This window comes from Plecotus auritus (assembly GCF_963455305.1).
Source record: "Plecotus auritus genome assembly, chromosome: 14".
Taxonomy (NCBI): domain Eukaryota; kingdom Metazoa; phylum Chordata; class Mammalia; order Chiroptera; family Vespertilionidae; genus Plecotus; species Plecotus auritus.
In genome coordinates this window covers 9,575,184-9,597,513 of record NC_137780.1, presented here as the reverse complement: position 1 = coordinate 9,597,513, position 22,330 = coordinate 9,575,184, and the positions used below count along the sequence as shown (strand labels likewise).

General features: G+C 47.1%; 1 protein-coding gene and 1 long non-coding RNA gene across 5 annotated transcripts in view; one reads left to right on the top strand and one right to left on the bottom strand.

The window, feature by feature from the left end:
* Positions 1 to 4,931, bottom strand: part of LOC308238919 — a 69,608-nt gene extending 64,677 nt beyond the window's left edge. For 3 of the 4 annotated variants that reach the window (XR_013959646.1, XR_013959647.1, XR_013959648.1), the window contains exons 1-2: positions 4,667 to 4,931; positions 2,843 to 3,009 (exon numbers count right to left, since the gene is read on the bottom strand). This is a non-coding gene — a long non-coding RNA (uncharacterized lncRNA). The remainder of the gene's footprint in view (positions 1 to 2,842; positions 3,010 to 4,666) is intronic. The other variant, XR_013959649.1, reaches the window with a different exon arrangement.
* Positions 4,932 to 4,968: 37 nt separating this feature from the next.
* Positions 4,969 to 21,168, top strand: RRP15 (ribosomal RNA processing 15 homolog). The gene is made up of 5 exons (XM_080651037.1): positions 4,969 to 5,141; positions 8,131 to 8,393; positions 9,498 to 9,595; positions 12,245 to 12,446; positions 20,433 to 21,168. The coding sequence occupies exons 1-5, from the start codon at positions 4,997 to 4,999 to the stop codon at positions 20,571 to 20,573; spliced, it is 849 nt and encodes a 282-aa protein (XP_080507163.1). The 5' UTR covers positions 4,969 to 4,996; the 3' UTR covers positions 20,574 to 21,168.
* Positions 21,169 to 22,330: the final 1,162 nt, after the last annotated feature.

The following is a 22,330-nucleotide window of genomic DNA, read 5'->3' as shown; positions in this document are numbered from 1 at the left end:
ACTGGTGGGGCTGATATACTTTCTCATGTTCACAGGTTCAACGACAGTAGGGTGCCCTCCTTTAATTACATCAAAACTATGCCCTGCTGGTTTGGCTCAGTGGATAGAGAGCGTCAGCCTGCGGACTGAAGGGTCCCAGGTTCGATTCCGGTCAAGGGCATGTACCTTGGTTGCGGGCACATCCCCACTGGGGAGTGTGCAGGAAGCAGCTGATCGATGTTTCTCTCTCATCGATGTTTCTAGCTCTCTATCCCTCTCCCTTCCTCTCTATAAAAAGAGCAATAAAATATATTAAAAAAAAAAAAAAAAAAAACTATGGAAGCACTGACATCCAGTAACCGTCCCCCTGGGAACTGGGCACTTATGTTAGAGATTGTCACCCCAGTGCCGCCTAATGGCTCCGTGGGGAACAAACTCGCTGGGATCGAGAACCACTGGGCCACCAGGCCATTACAGCCCTTGCAGGCCGCGCTGGGAACGATTAGTCCGTGGGATCTGACTTGTATTTGGGAAAAAATCATTCTATCGGATCCGCTCAGTACATGCAGAGACCGACTGGGAGGGGGGCGGAGCTTTGCAAAAAGTTATCCACTGGAGGGATAATGCAGGTTTGGACCAAGAAAGAGGCCTCCAGATGGAGAGATGCTGACAGACGCAAGAGGCATTGAGAGGCTTGCTCTGTGCCTTTGTTATGACCCTTTCACTGTGTCTGCCCCCCTCAAGGCCTGATTTCTGTCAGTTGCATTCTTGCTCAGATTCAACAGACCTGCTTGGCGTGTCTCCTATTGCTTATCCCTGTAATTTATTTATTTTTAAATATATTTTTATTGATTTCAGAGAGGAAGGGAGATGGAGAGAGAGGGAACCATCAATGATGAGAGAGAATCATGGATCGGCTGCCTCCTGCACGCCCCACACCGGGGGTCCAGCCTGCAACCCCAGCATGTGCCCTGACCAGGAATCGAACCGTGACCTCCCGGTTCATAGGTCAATACTCAACCACTGAGCCACGCCAGCCGGGCTCTCTTTGTAATTCCTAACTCAGCACTTTTTATTCCTAAGGTTGACCTTGACACAGTCCGTGACCCGAAGGATGCTGCTTGCGTTTCCTCTGGAGATGACAATCAGGGCGCACCGACCCCTTCCAAGGCTCCCCCCCACCCCCATTTTTCCAGGGGGGGGGCAGGATGACTGGAGGCCTGTCACCTGCCCCTGATTCACTTCACAAGGAAAACCCAGGGTGGAATCCTGAGTTTAGAGGGAAAATCTCATCATGACATCACCACAGCCTGAGCAGCTGACCTCAATAGTGGAGCCCAAGACACTGGAAAACCGCAATTTTAATAGGTTGAGTTCAACCATCACAGTGGGAAGGAAGTGGGTCCCCTGGATACAATTTGGGGTACACTTGTGACTAACAGAAATGAGAATCTGAAGGTCGGGAAGGATCAAGGTAGCCCGCTTTTCTGTTCTCTCGATCATTCAGAAAGCCTGGGCGAACCTTGTCATTCTGGACAAATACCACCTAGGAGACAACTAACTCCCATTTCCAGGTGAGTTTTAATGGAAAGGTTTTATGCAGGTGAAGGTTGCCTCCTTACTGCATGGAGACCCGTCTCACTAATGCAGGCTCTGAGACCACTAGTCCACCAGTAATCTGTGCAAATTAAATGAAGCCTATTCGGCCCTAGCTGGTTTTGCTCAGTGGATAGAGCTTCGGCCTGCAGACTGAAGGGTCCCAGGTTCGATTCTGGTCAAGGGCATGTACCTTGGTTGCAGGCACATCCCCAGTAGAGGGCGTGCAGGAGACAGCTGATGGATGTTTCTCTCTCATTGATGTTTCTACCTCTCTATTCCTCTCCCTTCCTCTCTGTAAAAAAAATCAATAAAAGATATTTTAAAAAAGACATTAAATAAAGCCTATTCGTCTTGCCAGTATTCACCTGCTCTGTTGTTTAACACCAACCAGATGATGTAATCTGCCCCATCCTTGTTTCTAAAGAGGCAATCAAACATTATTGCCTCAGTGTGGTTAGGAATAATGAGGCCACTGCCTAGGACTCAGTGGTCGGCAAACTCATTAGTCAACAGAGCCAAATGTCAACAGTACGATTGAAATTTGAGAGCCGAAAACCGACTTCTGCGCATGGGCCACGAAGTTTCAATCGCACTGTACGTGCATGCCTGCACGTGGTATTTTGTCAAAGAGCCACACTCAAGGGGACAAAGAGCCGCATGTGGCTCGCGAGCCGCAGTTTGCCGACCACTGGCCTAGGTCTTCATCATCATACCACAAGCAAGAAGCCACCCCCTCCAACCTCCCAAACACACACACAACCAAAGTCCAGATCTTGTTGGCGAGGGCAGGTCTGTGTCTTATTTCAGTGGGGGTCGGGGAGGCTAAATGTTTATTACACCAAGCTTTTTAAGTTAGATCTACCCACAGTTCGTAAACAAACACAGTACACATGTGAGTAAAAGGCTCCGAGGTTAGAACAGGTGCAAACACTAAACTCGTATAATCCGTTTCCACACAGACAGCTCAGCACTCCTGGGGCCAGGTTTCCCTCAACTCCACCTGCCAGCATGGATTTCAAGACGCACATGTTTTCCTCGTTATAATCGGTTGGATGAGAGCGAAGCAACAGTAGTGTTTTTTACGTGCACAGGCGGGCTGAAATAGCACATATTAAGCTTCTCGTCTAGATTTCTCTCTCCCTATTACCATAGTTAATAAGAAATGGGATGTAAAAGCACTAGACCACAGGTAGTTGCAAAAATAGGTAACTCGGAGTATAATAAGTGCCTACCGTTAGCAGAGCACGTCTGACAAATTTCATACCTTTTCAGGTGCCAGAGAAAGGTGTTCGCCCGCAGGTGTCCCCTGAGGCACTCTGCGATGAAACTGCCCAAGGGGCTGGCCTGGGGAAGCTGCTGGCCCCTGGATGCTGGGGACCTCCAGGCGCTGCAGGAGTCAGATGCTGGGGAAGCCCCCTGTGCCCCAGGAGTCTGCAGACAGAAAGAACCACACTGTGACCAGCAAGCAAGCTCCTTCTTCTTATAGAGTCACTACAGTGCCCTCTGCTGACAAAGCTGGACATCCGGCTGGTCTGGGCAGAGGGAAAATATTTAAAGGAGCCCACTGTATTTTCACAGAGCAGCCAAAAAGGATGCACGTGGAGCTGAGAGGCAGTAAGCTGGTAACTAGCACAGGTGTGTTTGTACAAACCCTCATACAAGTATACAGGTGACATCTGTTATTGCCATCATTTGGTGCCCATTCTGTTTGCATCCTGTCAATTATTTTAGTTCATTGTGAGGGCCAGGATTTTTTTTTTTTCTAATTTATGAATTCCAGGGCTTGCCAGAAACTTCCATTGTCTGTTCTCAGGACATACTTGCTAAGTGTGAAAGTGCAAACAGTCCAGCACACTAGCTCAGTGGCTGAATAGGCAGACTCTGGAGCTGGTTGCTTATGTTTGAATGGGATTCTGCCACTTACTGGCTGTATGACCTTGAGCAATGATTTCATCTTGCCTAGGCCTCGGTTTGCTCATCTGTATAATGGGAACACCAGTACCCAACTTACTGTGCCAATTAGATAAATCCATAGGGAAATATCTCACTTACTAGCAGTAATCCCTGTCTGAAAAATCAGATTTCTGCAGGGAAACCTGGAGCCTGTTGTTATTTTTTAAAAGAAAAACTTGAATATATAACAAACCAACCAACCTTACCGCCCCCCCCCCCCACCAAGCCATTTCTTACATTGTAACTAAACAGAGTAAATCCCTCGACATAAACCATCATACTACGTTGGCAAATGCTCAAAACATGACTGGTGAGGACCAAATAATATTAACAAATGGTGTTTCCTATGCATGACCCTTTCCTCTTCTCAGCAGTCACTTTTCTCTCTTACTTTGCCGTTCTCCAATGCTTTCCCAGCGTGGCTTTGAACTCTGTAACACCAGGCAGAAACAAGGGCTAAATAGGAGAGTTGGCAGGACGCAGGTTCAAGGCCAACGCGCCACAGCAGGTAAAGGTTCACAGGGAGCAGCATGGCTTCTGGGCAGGAGCCATGTCCTCCTCGGCCCACTCCTGAGCTGCGCCCCTTTTGTTGCCAACAGTTCCACTTTTTTCAGAAGATTTAGGCTGGAATTTGTTCTGGTACCCATTGCATCTGGAATGAAACTTTTCCTGCACACGGTTTTGTTTGCAAATGCATTGAGCTTGGGGGATGGACATGTTTTTTTTGGGGGGGTTTTTCCTCGTATAATCAACTGGAATGTGTCCACTTGAGAGGTTCCACTCCTTTAGAAAGTGTGGATATTAAAAACCAAGAAACTCTCTACGGGTAATACCGGAAGCCTGGCTTATTTAAAACACGATGCAAGGGTTTGTTGTCCTATCCCTCTGACTCATTAACCTGATCAATAGATGTATTCTGTCCTTCACTCACTCATTCTTACCTTTCTTCCTTCCAAAAATAGTTTGGGGGCTCCCAATACGGGCCAGGCCCCATTGCTGGCCATGGGGGATAAACTGGTGCATGAGATATGGACCCTACTTTCAAGGAGCCAACAATTTAGGGGGGAAATTAGGGCTCGGTGGTGGCAGCTGCTTGGAGGGAGCGCGAGGCTGCGACAGCAGGTGACTAGCTCACCTTAGGGAGAAGCTGTCCTTGGAGGGAGTCAGGAGAAGCACCCCGCGGAGGAGGGACCCGCGCCCTGGGTCTGCACCGCGCGGTCGGGCGCCGAGCAGAAAAGTGAGACTGAACCCCTTACCACGCGGGACGAGGGGAGAAAGCGAGATTCTATTATTTGTTTGGCAATTGGAAGCCAGGCCTTTCTCTCCAACCCAAGCCGAGTCTGCGGCCGCGACCTCCGGGCTGGTTGGCCCCGCCCCGGAACCTTGTGTTGCCGGAACTCGAGGCCCAAGTTCCTCGCGTTCCCCACCCGGCGCAGCTCTCGTGAGGCACTTCCGGTGAGGCAACATGGCCGCGGCCGTACGGGACTCACGTGGGAGTGCGGGGAAGAAGCTGAAAAATGCCCTCAAGAGGAAAAAGAAGATGAAAATGGTAGCCAAGGCTGCAGCATCGGAGCTGGAAGATGAGGACCAAGACGCTGCCGACATGGGAGGTAACGTGCTGCTGCGGAGCGTTGGCTGATCGGAGGAAAGGCCGGGCTGAGTGTGCGGGAAGCCGGGGATGCGGTGCCTCTGCTCCCAGCCGCCCCAACTTCATCTCCGCGTGGCGTCCTATAAATTGCGGGTTTCATCTGCCTGGGATGACAGTAATGACCTTTACAATAGCGATTTCCGTTTTCATACAGAGCATTGGCTCCGATCGGGATGTGTTTGGTTCTACACGCAGTGATCCTGTCTCTCCATTGGCCCGGGTTGCGGAATCTGACTTCTTTGGCCTCCCTTGTCTTGTCGTTCAAACCCTTGGTCTACCCTTTAAAAAAAAACACTTGCGTGTCAGCTTTGTAGAAGGTACCCCCAAACAGTCCCTCTTTTTTCACTGTCTTTCTTTTAGAAGAACATTTCACACATTTTTGCCGTTGGTTAACTGGTCTATCTCCCCTCCAAGGCGTGTGATTCCTTTGAGAAACTTAGATGGAGAGTTTTTCAGTTTCCCCTGCCTCCCTCATCCTCCCTGAGTTCTCAGCACATAATATCGAGGGACTGGGAGGCTTCTTAAAACTTGGTCCCCGTGCCAGAGGCTAAGGTCAGTGGCTCACTTTCCTGCCGGCCTGTGGTCATATCCGGGGATCGGGGACAGATGGCGAGTTTGAAAGGGAGCTGGAAGTTTGGGGGAAAGGCAGAGGAGACGAGAAATGGCAGTGTCTACTGCCCTACCCTAAATGTTAGGCACTAATTAAAATGAAATAAAATGTAAAACTCCAGGTTTGAAGCCCGCAGGAGGCTTTCGATGCTGCTGGCTGCCGGGCAGCGCTGATAACAGAACCTTCCCGCGAATGCAGAAATACTTGGAGCCCTTGGTTATTGCTCCGAGGCCCCCGAATTCTCGAAAAGCCCAACAAAAGTGTGCAGGATGGTCAGGCCTGTGGCGGATCACCTCTCTCTGTGATTCTCATAGCCTTCTCCGGTCCTTCCTTATTTCCAGTTTTAAAATAGAATTCAAGGTTAGAGTTAATGTTTAAAATAACACACAGGACTTCAGAGGAATTTTTTTGGCGTATCTGGTTCCCTGAGACCCGTGGATATATCCACTTACCTTCTGCTATTAAAGATCACTTATTTGAGCGGGTGGGAGTGACTGGGGAGAGGTCAATGTGGGGGGAGAGAGGAGACATATGTAATACTTTAAACAATAAAGATTTTTTTAATTAAATAAAATAAAGATCACTTAGTTGAAAATTAAAAAAAAAATCTCATCTGTATGTGCTGCAGTATACTTTTAAGAACCAGTTCTGCTTTCTGATCTGCACGGTGATTATCTTTGGTGTCCTAGGAGTAGGCCCTGTGTTTTAGTGGCTGAAGACATCATTGCATTGGCATTTTTCATTTACTTATATAAAAGTCGTCATGCCCCTCGGCAGTGAATGCCTGGCTTAAATCCTCTGAGCTAAAGCTGCTTTTTAAAAAATAAATAAAAACTATGACATCAGTGACATCTTCTGGATTTTTTTTTAAATATATTTTTATTGATTTTTTACAGAGAGGAAGAGAGAGGGATAGAAAGTTAGAAACATCGATGAGAGAGAGACATCGATCAGCTGCCTCCTGCACACCTCCCACTGGGGATGTGCCCGCAACCCAGGCACATGCCCTTGACCGGAATCGAACCCGGGACCCTTCAGTCCGCAGGCCGACGCTCTATCCACTGAGCCAAACCGGTTAGGGCTGGATTTTGTTTTTAATTGGCAGGGTGAGTGCTGGTTTATAAAATGGTGTTAGAAAACTTTTCACAGATTTATCCTGTTCCCCTATGTGAGTGTTATGATAGTCAAGCTGGGGAAGAAACACACCAAAGAAAATAGTCCATCTAGAAGTGGAGAGTCGGAGTGGCTTACACAGTCACGAAGACTTTGGCCGCCTTTACATTCAGCTGAAAAAACGTGAAACTTGCTGTGAGATTTGTGTGAGAATTCATCAGGACAAAACACTAGATGTCAGTGTTGTAGTTTTGACACTTTACCAGGAGCTGGTCAAGACTTCTGCTTTTCATCACCCGGTATTCTTCACTGATAAACGTTTAAGCCATCCTGTTCTTTACGTTTAGATAAATGCTTACTATGTTTTTATTGGCTGTTGTCTAATGTGTTACAAATTTTTTGAAGTATATTGAATATTTAGTTTTTACATCCTTTTCATTTCATGAATTCTCAGCACTTGAAAAATAAAGTGATTGTGTAAAAGTAATACCAACATTGGAAGTATTATAACGACCAAAAGGTCAGGTCTTTCCATCATTTCTCTCTCTTAAACAAATTTTAATTGAATTTATTGGGGTGACATTGGTTAATAAAATTACACAGATTTCAGGTGTACAATTCTATCATACATCATTTGTATATTATGTGTTCACCACCCCAGGTCTTCCATCACCATTTATTCCCCCTGCTGTGGTCTGTGTCCATGAGTTTTTTTGTTTTTGTTTTTTCCGTGTCTGCCTGGTTTTTAGGTCTTAATCCCTTCATCTCTTTCACTCAGGCCCACACCCCTCCTCCCCTCTGACAGCTGTCCGTCTGTTTTCTATCTGTGAGTCTGTTTCTGTTTTGATAGTTTATTTTGTTAATTAGATTCCACATGCAGATTGGTACGGCCACTGTGGAAAGCAATATGGAGGTACCTCAAAAAATTAAAAATGGAGCTGCCTTTTGACCCAGCAATTCCACTTCTGGGATTGGATTTTTTTTATTGTTTTTTTGGTTTTTTTTTTTTTTGCTCCTGGGTCCTGTGACCCTACAGCCTCCCCTGTCAGCAGGGCTGGGCCAGATCTCCAGAGGCTGGCGGCCAGGGTGGAGGGTCCCACTGTCCCTGCTCTCCACTGTCCCTGCAGCTGTGTCCTTGTCACTGTCCCAGAGAATGGGGGCGGGCGGAGAATGGTACCGGGCCACCTCTGCCTCCGGGCGTCCAAGTCTAATCTGCTTCTTCTCTTAGGTTCTACAGGAAGGTGTGCGTCACAAAAGGCTCACTTTTCTTCTGATGACGAAGCAGCGGAGGCCGACAATGAAGATGAGCTTGAACCCTGTGACAATGACAGTGAAAATGCTGCGGGGACCAGCTCGGGCTGGGCCGACGCCATGGCTAAAATCCTGAACAAAAAAACCCCTAAAAGCAAATCCACCATCCTGGTCAAAAATAAAGAGCTGGAGAAGGAAAAGGAGAAGTTAAAGCAGGAGAGACTAGAGAAGAGGAAGCAGGTATGTCATCCGGCTGCTCTGTAGATTAGATTGCGTGTCTTAGGCCTTATCTGTGCCCCTTGTTCCTGCAGCCTTGCTCCTGCCGCCTTGTTCCTGCACTGTTTGTTCAACTAACATTCCAGCGTTGGATGTTTTTTATGTGGGGGAGGATAACCAAGGTTCTCTTCACAACCCTCATCTAAGTTACTCCGTGGAGTATGTTTACTTTTTAATCACCTGGAAAGCAATAGAGATATCAACTCCAAGGAAGTTTATCCTTCTAAAATCAAGTAATTACCCATGTGGCTATGACCCCTGACTTTTTATTCCATTTAGCTGTCCATGTGCGAACTTTATTAGGTGCGGGACTAATCATCCTATTAGTTGCTTTTTGCCAAAACCTATTTATAATAAAGACCCGTGACGATGTCTTTGTTAGGGATTGGTTGCAATTCTGAAAACTACTATTTCGCTGCTTGATCACCTTGAATGCAGTCTGCTCATTAAAGGGGGACTGGAGAGGCGGTTTTGAATTAGATTATTTTATCTGTGGGGTTTTCTTATTTCCGGACCCCCTTCTGCTTCTGTGGGATGGGAAAGAATCCGTGTGCTGTGATTTGCGACTAAGTTGCCATATGTGGCAAGGACGGTGGTCAGATGTGCCGTAAAAAAGGTGGGTTTCAATGCTTCATGAAAAGGAAGACAGCCGCTGGTTAAATAGTCTGCATCTGGAGATGATGCTGTTCATTTAAAGCTGATAAAACGTCTTCACAGTGTTTAAACTGTGGTTACAGGACGGGGTTTGGGGTCTTCCCAGTGTCGCCTCTGATCTGTGACGGCCGATCAGGACTGAGGCTCCCACACCTGCCTGGTCCCGGGCTCCGTGAGCTGGCGGCCCTCCAGGCCCCGCTGTCAGCCCGGCGGAAACCCACCCGGTGCCTCTCACATGCCACGCTGAGTGCTAACCACAGGCTCCCCATGCGGAACCCTTAAAGCGCGGGTGTTTCTAAGTCCCGGTGACACCAGAACTGGCTGGTTGGTTACCTTCGTCCTCAGAGGATCGTGTCAGAGTGCTGCCCTTTCCGAAATGCCTGATGTGCTTTCATAACCTTGTCTGTCTCGCAGCTCGATAAGAAGCGGGAGTGGGAAATGATGTGCAGGGTCAAGCCAGATGTGGTCACAGACAAAGACACCGAGAGGAATCTGCAGAGGATCGCCACGAGGTAAGGCAGAGGGGTACCCCCTTAAATCCTCAGTACCCCGCACTTCCCACCCCACTCGATTCTCAGAGCCAGTGGCTGAGTGTAAGCAAGCTTGCCTCCTCCCGAGTTCAACCAGAGGCCGCGGGTCTCTTGGGAAGGAGTACAATGTGCTAAGTGTATGTTCGGCACGACCCTATTTCACATCATCTTGTTTTTATAGTCGCGAGAACTGTCATCAGAATACTCACTGCGGGTCTCTCATGCCGGTGTCTAAGTTTATGGCACTCGGCGATATTTCTTATCTTGCGTTACGTTTATGACATGGTGAGTTTCACGTTATCGCAGCTTCATGCTACCCTTTTATTCTGCATTTTTTTTATCATTGGCACCAAACATGTATTCGATGCCCTGTGTGTCCAGATAAATAGAATCTGGTGGTCGCTGGGGGTTCCTTGCCCAACCCATCCGGAGGAATTCTATTCGCCTGAGAATCGAGGTGCATCTGGTGATGGGGACAGATCAGCGGAGAGTGTACAGGGGAGTCAGGGAAGCTTCTCGTTCCTCCCTAAAGAACACAGCCATTACGTGTAGTAGACTGACGTTAACTTCCTAGCCACCTGCGTTATTGGGTCATTTTTTTTTAATATATTGATTTTTTTTTACAGAGAGGAAGGGAGAGGGACAGAGAGTGAGAAACATCGATGAGAGAGAAACATTGATCAGCTGCCTCCTGCACACCCCCCACTGGGGACTTGCCCGCAACCAAGGTACATGCCCTTGACCGGAATCGAACCTGGGACCCTTCAGTCCGCAGGCTGACGCTCTATCCACTGAGCCAAACCGGTTTCGGCTATTGGGTCATTTTCTAATGCATCTGGTTGCACAGTGAAATGGTGAGTGTGATGCCTGAGTGAGCGGGAGAGCAGTCTGCTAGGTTCAGATTCCAGCCTGACTGACTAGCTGTGTGTCCTTGGGCCTATTACTAATGTCTCTGTGTCTCAATTTATTTATCTGTAAAACGAGGAGAGTATTATACCTCCCCTTGGGGTTTCTCTGAGAATTGGATGAATTAATACGTATGAAGAGCTTAGAAAAGTGCAGGTTTGATGCAGGGAGTAAGTGCCTCTTTAGTTTTATGTCCTGGGCACCTCACGTTCTTCACCTTGGTCCCCGCCCTGCTGTGAAGGGATGGGATTTTACCCTGTTTACAGCCTATACTCGCCTGTTAGAGTTTCTCGGATGCTGACAGGAGACAAGAGAATTCTGTGTCAGAGACACGGAACTCCATTACTCACGGCAAAGGTGGTAGCCAAGCGTCTCCTTCCCACTGGCTCCCTCTGTCCCCGGGGCCGGCACAGGTGCCCTCGGTGGACGCCTGCTCGTGCAGTGGTTCATGTTACAGGAGGGGAATGCTGTGCAGGGGACGCTATTGCTTTTACGGTGAATGGGAACAAGCCTGCTCTTTGTCTGGGGGAGACGTTACCTCATTTCTCAAGGTTGCGTGCTGCAAACACAACTCTGAGAAATGTTCTGGGTGAAGAGCAATTAGGGCCCGAATTCCTGAAAAACCCAGCAAGAGTGTGCAGGATGGTCCGGCCCGTGGCGGATCGCCTCTCCCTGTGATTCTCATAGCACCGTGGTCGGCAAACTGCGGCTCACGAGCCACATGCGGCTCTTTGGCCCCTGGAGTGTGGCTCTTCTACAAAATACCACGGCCTGGGCGAGTCTATTTTGAATAAGTGGTATTAGAAGTTTAAGTTTAAAAAATTTGGCTCTCAAAAGAAATTTCAATTGTTGTACTGTTGATATTTGGCTCTGTTGACTAATGAGTTTGCCGACCACTGTCATAGCAGGAAACGAACAGGTTATAGGATTTTAGAGCGGGGAGGGATGTTAATGATCTAAATCAGTGCTGCCCAGTGGAAATGGAATGGGAGCCACATATGTAATGTAGATTTGTCCGAATGAGTAAAAGAGGTGAAGTTAAGTTCAATAACATGTTGATTTTACCCAGTACATTCTAATGATTACTATTGCAACATGTTACCAATATAAAACAATTATTAATGAGATTCTAAAATGCTTTTTCATACTAAGTCTTCAAATATTTTTAAAAGTTGGATTTTAAAATTAGTTTTATATCCTGAGAATTGCAAATAGTGTAGCTGACTACTTTTTAAGCTACTTGGGTCACTTTTCCCCTGTGCCAATGAAATGAAGACCCAGAACGTCTGCTCCTACTCACTGCAGAGCCCCAACTGTATATAGTCACCCTCGGAGAAATAGGTGCTGGTGTTAAAAGTAATTCTTAGTTCTGATTGCATAAAAGTTGATAGAGAAAGACCAGAGCTGAAACAAAGCAGATCACATATCAATCCACATATATTCATCCTATGAATGCGTTCATAAACTTCCATTCATTCATTGAAATGCGTGATCACTTTCCAGAAGTATCTAACCAGTCAGCTGTTTCCATCGGCTTGCCTACTAAATGCTTGCCTCTCTCCTAAGCAGTGAAAACACACTGTTTCTATCCTCGGAGTTTGTAGTCTGGAGCAGCGGTCGCCAACCGGTGGTCTGTGGACACTGGTGGTCCGTGAGGTCCGAGAGGTTGGCGACCTCTGGTCTAGACTCGCTGTTAACCACATTGTTCTGCTGTGTGGTCCACAGGGGTGTGGTGCAGTTATTTAACGCCGTTCAGAAGCATCAGAAGAACGTTGACGAGAAGGTGAAGGAAGCCGGAAGCTCGATCAGGAAGCGTGCGAAGTTGATGTCAACCGTTTCCAAGAAAGATTTCATCAGCGTTCTGAGGGGGATGGACGGAAGTGCCAGCGAGAAAGGTTCGACCGGAAGGAGCTCACAGGCCAAACAGGTGAGACTTTTATACAAAGTTCAGTGCCTCAGACTCTTAGCTTTTACACTAGCGTCGGGGTGACAAAGCACACAGTAGAATTACAGTTCTTTTCCGATTTTATTACAGTTACATGCCCACAGCCTAATAGACGTGGGTTCTTAAGTTTCAGGACGATTGATTCAGTATGGGAATTGCCAATTATGGATGTCATTGCCCTGCTCCTAGAACTCGGGGACCACTAGACTCAGGTACATTTGTTAGGCATAGAGGCGTGCCTGTCCTGTCTGGAGTCCTGCCTCCTGTGGAAACCTAAGTGACGTGAACATACAGCTTCCATTATGTTGGCAACAGTGACAATGACTGGTGGCTGAGCCTGTCTGGCTTTTGGACTGCGGGCCCCGTGGTTTCCATTTTTAACGCACGCGTGAAAGGTCCTGAAATGGGCTTCCATCTCAGAAGGACTGTTCTCCAAAATAAATAAGTAAAGCAAAGTACTTCGGTATGTGTGCTGGCTTCTTTGTGTTGCCAACAGAGAACTCCAATCAGGAAGTGAGAGTTTCGTCAGTGTGTGTGTGTGTGAGTGTGTGTGTGTGTGTGTGTGTGTGTGTGTGTGAGTGTGTGTGTGTGTGTGTGTGAGTATGTGTGAGTGTGTGTGTGAGTGTGTGTGTGTGTGTGTGTATGTGTGTGTGAGTGTGTGTGTGTGTGAGTGTGTGTGTGTGTGAGTGTGTGTGTGTGTGTGAGTGTGTGTGTGTTCTGGGGAAAACAGTTGAACCCTGGCAGGAAGAGCATTAGGAATTTCATGCCAGCCTAGGTTGAGGTATTTTTCAAGTTCTTTGATTTAGTTGCCATTTTGCCTAATTTTGACAAGTTTAAGGACCCAGATGATGTATCTATGTAATAGGTGTTGGTCAGAAGGAAGTGTAAACATGTGAAGGCTGTGTTTGGGGACTTACATGTTGCAGGTAAGAAGGCAGGCGTGTTCTCACTGGTGGCCTTTCACTGAGAACTGGGGGAGGACCCAGCAGCTTTGTACGCGGAGCGGCGGGAACTGGGAAAAGCAATGCCCCGAGTCCGCATGGTGGCCCTCTCCGTCCACTCAGACTGGAGGGCGCAGTGGAGAGAGTCGATTGACCATCCACTGTGAGCCCGGAGTTTGTGGGTGCTGAGCTCAGGATTGAGGGGCGTTGGTTCTTCCATGGGGGAGTGCCCACTGTCAGGGTCTGTCCTGTTCCTTCTGGGACCGGTACGTTTCCCAGAGAAGAACCCTACAATCTGCTGCCTACAGGGCAGAGGAACTCGCTCCAGCCTTCTCGAAGCAGATGGCGGGGACCGTGTGGGGCCCCAGCGTTCAGCCCGTAGGATTCCTTAAAGGAGCCCGTACTGGCTGCTGATCGGAAAGCAGTGACTCTGTTACGTCTTGGATTACAGGCTTTACGCAAGGTTGTCACTGATTTGAAATGGCCAGCTCTTCACTGTCGGCTTCGGTTTTGTTGTCAGGAAACCGCGCTGGGAACTTCGCAGTACAGGAGAGTGCTGGTAGTTTCTGTTGGGAAGGGTTTCCTCCGTGATTGGTTGTGGGGAAACCCGAGGGATTTTTACACATTTCAGCAAAAATCCCTCGGTTACAACAGGTACTGGGAGAGACGAGGCATTTATTTTCCTGCTTTTGTGAAAAATGTCCAACAGCAGTGAGTTCAGGGGCTCTGTCCGCATACGTTTCTCATAAATGGCAACCAGGTGACCCTTCAGAGCTGGTTTTCAGTGGTGGGAATGCTGTGACATACGGGCTTCTTGGTGTCTCAGTAACGAGAGCGAGGCCCCAATTGCCATCCACTTTCCAAGTGTCCACTCCTCTGCTTCACGGCCTGGCTGAGTCCCTGCTCCCAAGCAGGGCGCTAGGAGTGGAGGGGCGCCTCACGCTGGCCCCTAGGGGGTCCCAGCAGCTGTGGGCCTTCCTCTTCACATGGCGGGGGGGGGGGGGGGGGGGGGGGCAGCGGGATGCTGTCCTCAGGTCGCCCCTGCCTCGCATGGCAACTGTTGCTGCTTTCACATAAAAGCTGCTCTCGCAGGAATGCGTGGAATCCCAACTTTGTAAATAATTCAGCTTAATGTTTGTTTACTGCAAATGCCTAAATAGATTAGAGTTTAGACAAAAGGGAGACTCCAAGTTTGCAATGAGAACAAGCGTTGCATTGCTGTCTATGGGAACGCGTGAAAGCCCGTTTCCCATTGTGTTGGCCTCCAGGGCGTGCTGGTCGGCTGCTTCTGGGGCGGTGTCTGGTGTGAGCAGGGTGAACCTGCGGGGCAGGGTGGACCTGCAGCATGTGACTCGGGGAGTGTGGGTAAAGGGAGGACTTAGAACCATTCCAGAGCGGCTGTAGAAACTCTTCGTTACCTTTAGAATAAAGGTAATGGTGTGCGTGCCCCTGCCGGCCCTGTCTGAGGAATTGTTCTCTCTGCGAAGTAGCTGCCCGCACAGGATTTTCATCAGTGAGGTTGAGGCCCTTTAAAAAATTGGACTGTCCTGCATAAAGTGGGTCGTGTACCACGTGTTTGCACTTGGGATGCATTTTTTAAAATATAAATTTTTTATTGATTTCGGAGAGCGGGGAGAGGGGGAGAAGGATAGAAACATCAATGACGAGAATCACTGATCGGCTGCCTCCTGCACGCCCCCTACTGGGATTGAGTCCACAATTGGACATGTGTCCTGACCAGGAATCGAACCGGGACCTCCTGGTTCATAGGTTGTTGCTCAACCACTGAGCCATGCTGGTCAGGCTGTGGTGCATTTTTAAAATGGAAAAGAGTGTTCTACTGTTTCTTGCTCAAAAAATACTAATTTTGAGTTGTGGGCAGTTGAGAATGTTGATGGGGTTGTACGAGGCATTGTACACAGTGGCACAGGCCATGGGCTCCAGTACCAGGAGGCCTGGGTGCAAGACACCTGGCCTGTCCACTGGGTCGCTCACCCACATCAGTCTCTTACCTGTTCTCAGGTCATCATTCTAGTGGTGACAGCCACCTCAGAGATCCTGTGAGGGCCCCGGGAGTTAACACACGTGGTGCTGGAGCCATGCTCCGCACACAGCAAACACGTGTCCCGAGCCTGAGTTCTTCACATGTCGTTCTGATCTTTCCTAATAGATGGTAGTCAAAGATGAAGCTGTGATGGGAATCCGATTGGAAAGGGAACTGAGTGCTTCTGGATTACTGGCTATCCCCAGAATTCTCCAATAATTTAATAAGCTCATGTTTAGATTTGGAACACTCTCTCGTGTTAGGTGTGTCTGGTCTGGTAATGTATAATTCTCACAAAATATTAAAACTAGATCTGGGGGGCCTAGAGCTGTTCCCATTTCAAGCTAGGGCTGAGCTAAGAGGACTTACACGATTTTACTCGCCCCGGAAAGGGGTTTCTCAGTGGTGGCGCATGCTGTTTGATGTTCCCATCTTCGCAAATAGTTTAGATAAAGGGTTCTCCCCGGACCCTCATTTCACAGGCAGAATTTTCAGGTGGGTTTTAATCATTGTCAGGGAGATTACTAACAACAGTTGCGAAGAGCTTATCCTATAAATTTGCAACAACAAAGGTATTAAGATGCATTTAGCCAGCGTTCAAAACCTTTTTTGCTTTAGGTGGAACTAAATTAAAGTAAAAATGGAACATTCTTGGTGAAAGCCAAGAAATCAAGTATTGCTGATTGCGAAATGCAGATGGATTATGTTGTTTATTGTTCTAGGGTTCGACTTTAATTTTCCCCTTCAAAACTGGAGTGCAGTTAAGCCCTGCATTATTCGGTGTTAGACCCATGAGGAGTCCCAAACCTCGGCTTCCGTCTTCTGCGCAGTAGCTGCCCGTGGGTGTTTGAACCTTGAAGTGGAAGCTGATTAACATTTCTCAGGGTTGTCTTCATCGTCCAGATCCACACAGACGCTTCTGTGTGATCTCGATTACACATTTGTAGAAAGCCAGGCCGAGGAGGGCGGGGAATATTTTGTTTCCCTGCCTCATGTGGTTTTCATTAGGTTTTTGCATCTCATCAGTTTCACTGTTCAGCTGCCGTGGGCACGGAGCGTGCGACCCTGTGGGCTGCCCCCTATGGCACGGTTAGCTGTGTCTTACGTTCCGTTTACCCTGGTGGGGCCCAGGCGTCCGCTCCATCAGGATCTCTGGTGGGCTTATAAGGTCCACTGCTGGGCTCTGCCCGAGTTTCTGGGTCAGCAGGAAGGGAGCCCGGGAGAATGGATTTCTGCTAAGGGATGCCCTGGTCTGGCCTGGGGCCACACTTGGAGAGCAAGTGATGCAGCCCCCCCTGACTGCTCACAGAGCACCAACACCCCACCGCCCCCAGAGAGCCTGGCTTCACTGCCACTCCTCAGGCTGGACAAGCCAGGGGGGCTTTGTTTGATCCTGCTGTGGGTCTTCCTGCCTGAAATACACGTGTACACCCGTAATTGTCTCTCAAGACCAGGATTGTCAGACAATTGATGTCGACATTTCCATTAACGACCTCTTCCCTTTGGCCCACGGGTGTTCCTTCTCTTTCTCAACTGCTGTAGTGCCCACCCCTTATCCATGGCTTCACTTCCCATGGTTTAGTTACCCATGGTAACTGGAGCCCGAAGACATTAACTGGAAAAAGCCACGTCCCTTTATCTCATCACGCTGGCCCTGTGTCATCTCCCTTCAAGAAGAGGGATGCGTACGGGACAGTGAGATACTGAGAGAGAGAGCACATTCACGTAGCTTCTGTTCCCGTGCACTGTTACGATCGTTCTGTTTTATTATTAGTCGTTACCGTTAGTCTCTTACTATGGCAAATTTATAAATTACACTTTGTCGTGGATGGGTATAGAAAGGGTACGTACAGAATTCAGTGCCAGCTTCCACTTCAGGCATCACTGGGGGCCTTGGAACGTATCCCCAAGGGTAAGGCTAGGGACTTGTTTAGCGTTTTATCCCTGCTCGTCCCTCCCTCCTTTCTGTTGCGCCCGCACCTTCTCTGGGGCCACCTAGGAGAGGAGGGACGCAGAGTCCAGCAGACGCTGGCGGGGAACGGGGAGCTCTCCTGTGGGACTCACTGCCCCGCAGGCGGTGATGGGGCGTCCGCCACTCCGGCTGGTCACATGTGGATAGCATGTTGGGTGTAGTTAGCCAAACGGAGGCTGCCATTGGGATGTGCACATTCCCGTGTAACACAAACATCGGTGCCGGGACAAGTCTTTCCTCGTCAGTCGGGAATTTGGATAAGGAAGCGTGTACGTTTTAGAATTTAACCGAAAGCTTTGAGTGATGCATTTGGCAGGAGAGGTGTCACAGTTGCTGCGTCTTGGGGCCCCCCGTTCATTGGGAACAGCTCTTTCTCCCACGTGAGGTGAGAGGAGACTGGCAGAGAACAGCTGCATCAGGAAAATGGCCTTCTGTCCTGTTGGGTAACCGGCTCCCATCAGAGCAGAAATAGTGTCAGTGGTTCGGTGTGTAGGAGTGAGGGGTGGGCGGTGTCGGCGTGTGCCAGGAAGGAGTTAAAACTGACCTTCCTTCTTTATCGCTGTCCTACGGGTGGCACTGGGGCGGTCTTGCTGTCGCTCTGTGACCAGCGCACGTGGTGTTGGTGTGTCTTCATGTGGCTTATTTGAGTGCTGAGTGCACGGTTCGGCTCTCTAAGTCAGTTCTGCAGTTGGGCTGACATCCGCCTGCATGCAGTCAGCCCCGCGTCATTCCTTGGTCCCAGGAAGACGGAGGAGGGACAGTGGGGGGCATCTTCCTGTTTGTGACAGCATCCTGTTATTTTACATGGAATGACTGTTTCAGGGCTGTGTGATTTTAAAAGGGAACTTCAGCAGAATTAAGTAAGTAATCCCTTGTAACCCAGCAAATGTCTTTAATATCTTTTAAAAATTCCTTTTTATATGGTTTATAACGCCCATGAAGATAGTATGTTCTAACCAAAGGTCATGGGATCTTTCGTATTTGAGAGGTTTGTCCAGCACTGTGTGTTTCTGTGGATGGAATAACTAGGAAAGCATTGACTCTTAACTCCATGAAGATGGGACTCTGTTGTGAACAGAGCCTCCCTAGACACAGACAGCTCTCAGTAAATAATTGTGGAGTGAGGGAAAGAGATCCCAGAGCCTGTAGTTCTGCAGAGATTGTATTCGTTACTACCACACGGTGGTGCTGTTGTACCATGAAAGGGGAGGCTGTCCTCTGCTCAGCAATGTATAGTCTTACACAAATCCCAGGAAGAAACAAAACAAGTGGACTACTTCTGCTTATTGCCTGCTCACCTATTTGTAATTTTAGCATGAGACTAGGCTTTCTTATTACATGATTAGGTCAGACAGTGAGATCAGAACCCAAATAAAGACCATTTGTTCCTCATTTCTACCAACTAGTAAATGAGATAGAATCCGTGAAAACCTAGCCCAGTGAGTTGCCTTTTCTCTCCTTTACTCTGGGTTAAAAGCCTTTGTTACACTTCTGTCAGTCTTTAAATAATTTGCCAGAAGTCTTCTAATAAATTATCAGTGAACTTGAAATAATATTGTAAGATTATTTTGTCAAAAGATTTTAAAAATTGATATTATATCTAGGATTGTGATCCCTCCAACTTTGTTCGTCTTTTTCAAGATTGTTGCAGCTATCTGAAGTCTTTTTTTTTTTTTTTCTTTTGGTTCCATATAAGTTTTTGGAGTGTTTGTTCTAGATCTGTGAAATATGCCATTGGTGTCTTAATGGGGATTGCATTGAATCTATAGATTGCTTTGAGTAGTATAGACATTTTGATTATGTTGATTCTAGTAGTTTTTTTGGTAGAGTCTTTAGGGTTTCCTATGTTCAATATCATGTTACTTGCGAATAATGACAGTTTTGAGATAGCTTTTATGCACCTAAATAGATACTTCTCCAAAGGGGACATATAGATGGCCAAGAGACATATGAAAAAATGTTCAAAGTCACTAATCATCAGAGGGATGCAAATTAAAACGACAATGAGGTTTCACCTACACCTGTCAGAATGGCTCCCATCAACACATGACAAGTGCTGGCGAGGATGTGGAGAAAAGGGAACCCTACTGCACTGCTGGTGGGAATGCAGACTGCTGCAGCCACTGTGGAGAACAGTATGGAGTTTCCTCAAAAAATTAAATATTGACCCAGTGATCCCACTTCTAGGAATATATTCTAAGAAACCTGAAACACCAATCAGAAAGAAGGTATGCACCCCTATGTTCATAGCAGCACAATTTACAATAGCTAAGATCTGGAAACAGCCCAAGTGCCCATCCGTAGATGAGTGGACAGAAAAGCTGTGGTACATTTACACCATGGAATACTATGCAGCAGTAAAAAAGAAGGATCTCTTACCCTCTGAGACAGCATGGAGGGACCTAGAGAGTATTATGCTAAGTGAAATAAACCAGTCAGAGAAAGTCAAGTATCACATGATCTCACTCATATGTGGAATCTAGTGAACAAACTAGATCCAGAGACATAAAAGCAGGGAACAGACTGAGGCATCTGAGAGGGAAGGTGGGGTAGGGAGGTGCGTGGGGAGAGATTGACTGGGGAACTTAAATGCGTATGTGCATAGCCCATGGACACAGACAGCAATGTGGTGAAGGCCTGGGAGGGTGGGTGCAGAGGGAAAGGGGATCAATGGGGGGGGGGGGGGGGGGGACACATCGGCAATACTTTCAACAATAAAGATAAATCAAAAATTTTTTTATACCAAACCTAGATCTTACTGTATTTTCTCCCTAGTGCAAAAAAAAAAAAACAGTTTGCTTCCATGATTCTTTTATGGGGTTAAAATATTTTATTAACAGGTAGCTCTATTAGCTATTTGTACATATATGATTACAATATGAATAAGGCCAACCTATACTTTGTCTGGATTTCACTCCTGTTGTTGAGAAGTGTGCTTTGTGACATGGACTTTCTCAGTCCCCCTGCAGTTAAGTTGGTTTTGAATATTTTGTTTCTGTGATTGTCCGCAGACTGAAGCGAGAGAAGAGGGCCCAGGATGGAGCATCCTCCGAGATGACTTTATGATGGGAGCGTCCATGAAGGACTGGGACAAAGAGAGTGACGGGCCGGATGACAGCAGACCGGGCGGGGGAAGTGACTCCGACACATAGTAGGCGTGCAGGAGGCACGGCGATATCGCTCTATTCTTCCTAGAGAAACACTTCTCGCTCCGAAAGCTGGGGGACATCGGGATGCCGTGTGTAAGAAAGCCAGAAGACTTGGACTTCTCACATAAACTTGCTTAAAGTTACGTGTTCGAACTGTGTATAATTCTAAGCATTTGTAAAAAGAAATGTCCCTCAAAACACTTGTGAAAAGAAATGTTTCGACTTGTCCAGCGAGAGGCTCATTTACCCCATCACTGGTTTACATGTTGGCCATGGGTTTTGTGGTTTTGTCGCAGGTATTGTATTATCAGCGTTTCCAGAAATGCAATGTTGTTCATCATGAAAATGAACTTAATGTGTTCCACCTACAGATCTGTGCATTTGTAGTTTGGGGGGCAAAGGTTGGTATTTGTTTTGGTGAGCTATTGAGAAAACATAGGTAGTAAAATTTTAAATTACAGTATTTCTGATTTGGGGTGATGCTTTTATTTTTTTTAGATATTCTGGTAAATATATAAGAAATGTCAAATCTATACTTTTCTATTTTATGTGCTAAGTAATGTACATAAATAACGCTTTAAGATTTGTTTTAAGTGTTGGTTATCTTTGCTCTCGTGTCATTTCTTAGGAAGCATATGTGACACGTTCAGTGTGTGTGTGTGTGTGTGTGTGTGTGTGTATGTGTGAGAGAGAGAGAGAGCAAGCGAGAGAGAGACACTGTGAGTTACCTTCAATTCTCTCTCATGACCAGTGAAGTTGTAGTTAGCTAACAAGGGTGCCTGTTAAGTAAAAGGAGAATGCAAAGTAAGACTGTAGCGTAGCGTTATTCCAAAATTTCTGTGAAACTGGGCCTACGATCTAAATTTGTAGGGGAATTGTTCAGTAATGTGATCTGCTCCCTTTTTAAAAAAAGGCTCCGTCCCTTTGTCCATCTTCCATAATACAGATAGGTCCCTCCAGCTACCCATGCACATACTTGCTCTGTTAAACCAAAGGAAAATCCTCTCCCAAACTCTGCTAGAGAAGGGATGTTTATATTCTTCAACCCGGTGAGGTGGCAGGCATTGCATAACTGGAGTTAAATTAGCCCACGGCCTGGCATTGGTTATCATAAAGGAAGGTGCACACCTACGATACCAGGTGATTAAACCAAGCAAAGCTCAAATGCATTTTTGTATGTGTTCCAGCTTTTGAACTGGAGTGCCTTATTAAATGATAGGACTGCCATTTGTCAGTGTAATATAAATAAATGTGAGCAAATATTCTTCAGTAGTAACAGGATGGCTAAATATCCCCTTGTAACTTAACACAGGTGAATATTCAGTTCCATATAACCTAACACATAGGTGAATTTTGGAAAAAAATGTATATACTGCCCTGACCGGTTTGGCTCAGTGGATAGAGCGTCAGCCTGCGGACTGAAGGGTCCCAGGTTCGATTCCAGTCAAGGGCATGTGCCTTGGTTGCGGGCACATCCCCAGTAGGAGGTGTGCGGGAGGCAACTGATCGATGTTTCTCTCTCATCGATGTTTCTAACTCTCTATCCCTCTCCCTTCATCTCTGTAAAAAATCAATAAAATATATTTTTTTAAAAAATGTATATACTAGTATAGCACCTAAATACTCTTTTCTCCCCAGAATTAAAAATTACGCTTTATCTTTTTATTATTCTTTCTGCATCATACAGAACCTTTGCAAAAATTCTGAATAAAACTGGAAAACAACTTCTCATTATTAAAATGTTGTTTTTGAACATACTC

What these genes read in the sequence shown, in the direction of transcription:
- RRP15 (XM_080651037.1), top strand. Translation starts at nt 4,997, where the DNA reads ATGGCCGCGGCCGTACGGGACTCACGTGGGAGTGCGGGGAAGAAGCTG. An exon ending in GACTAGAGAAGAGGAAGCAG is followed by an intron (nt 8,394 to 9,497) that starts GTATGTCATCCG and finishes TCTGTCTCGCAG; the next exon opens with CTCGATAAGAAGCGGGAGTG. An exon ending in CTGCAGAGGATCGCCACGAG is followed by an intron (nt 9,596 to 12,244) that starts GTAAGGCAGAGG and finishes TGTGGTCCACAG; the next exon opens with GGGTGTGGTGCAGTTATTTA.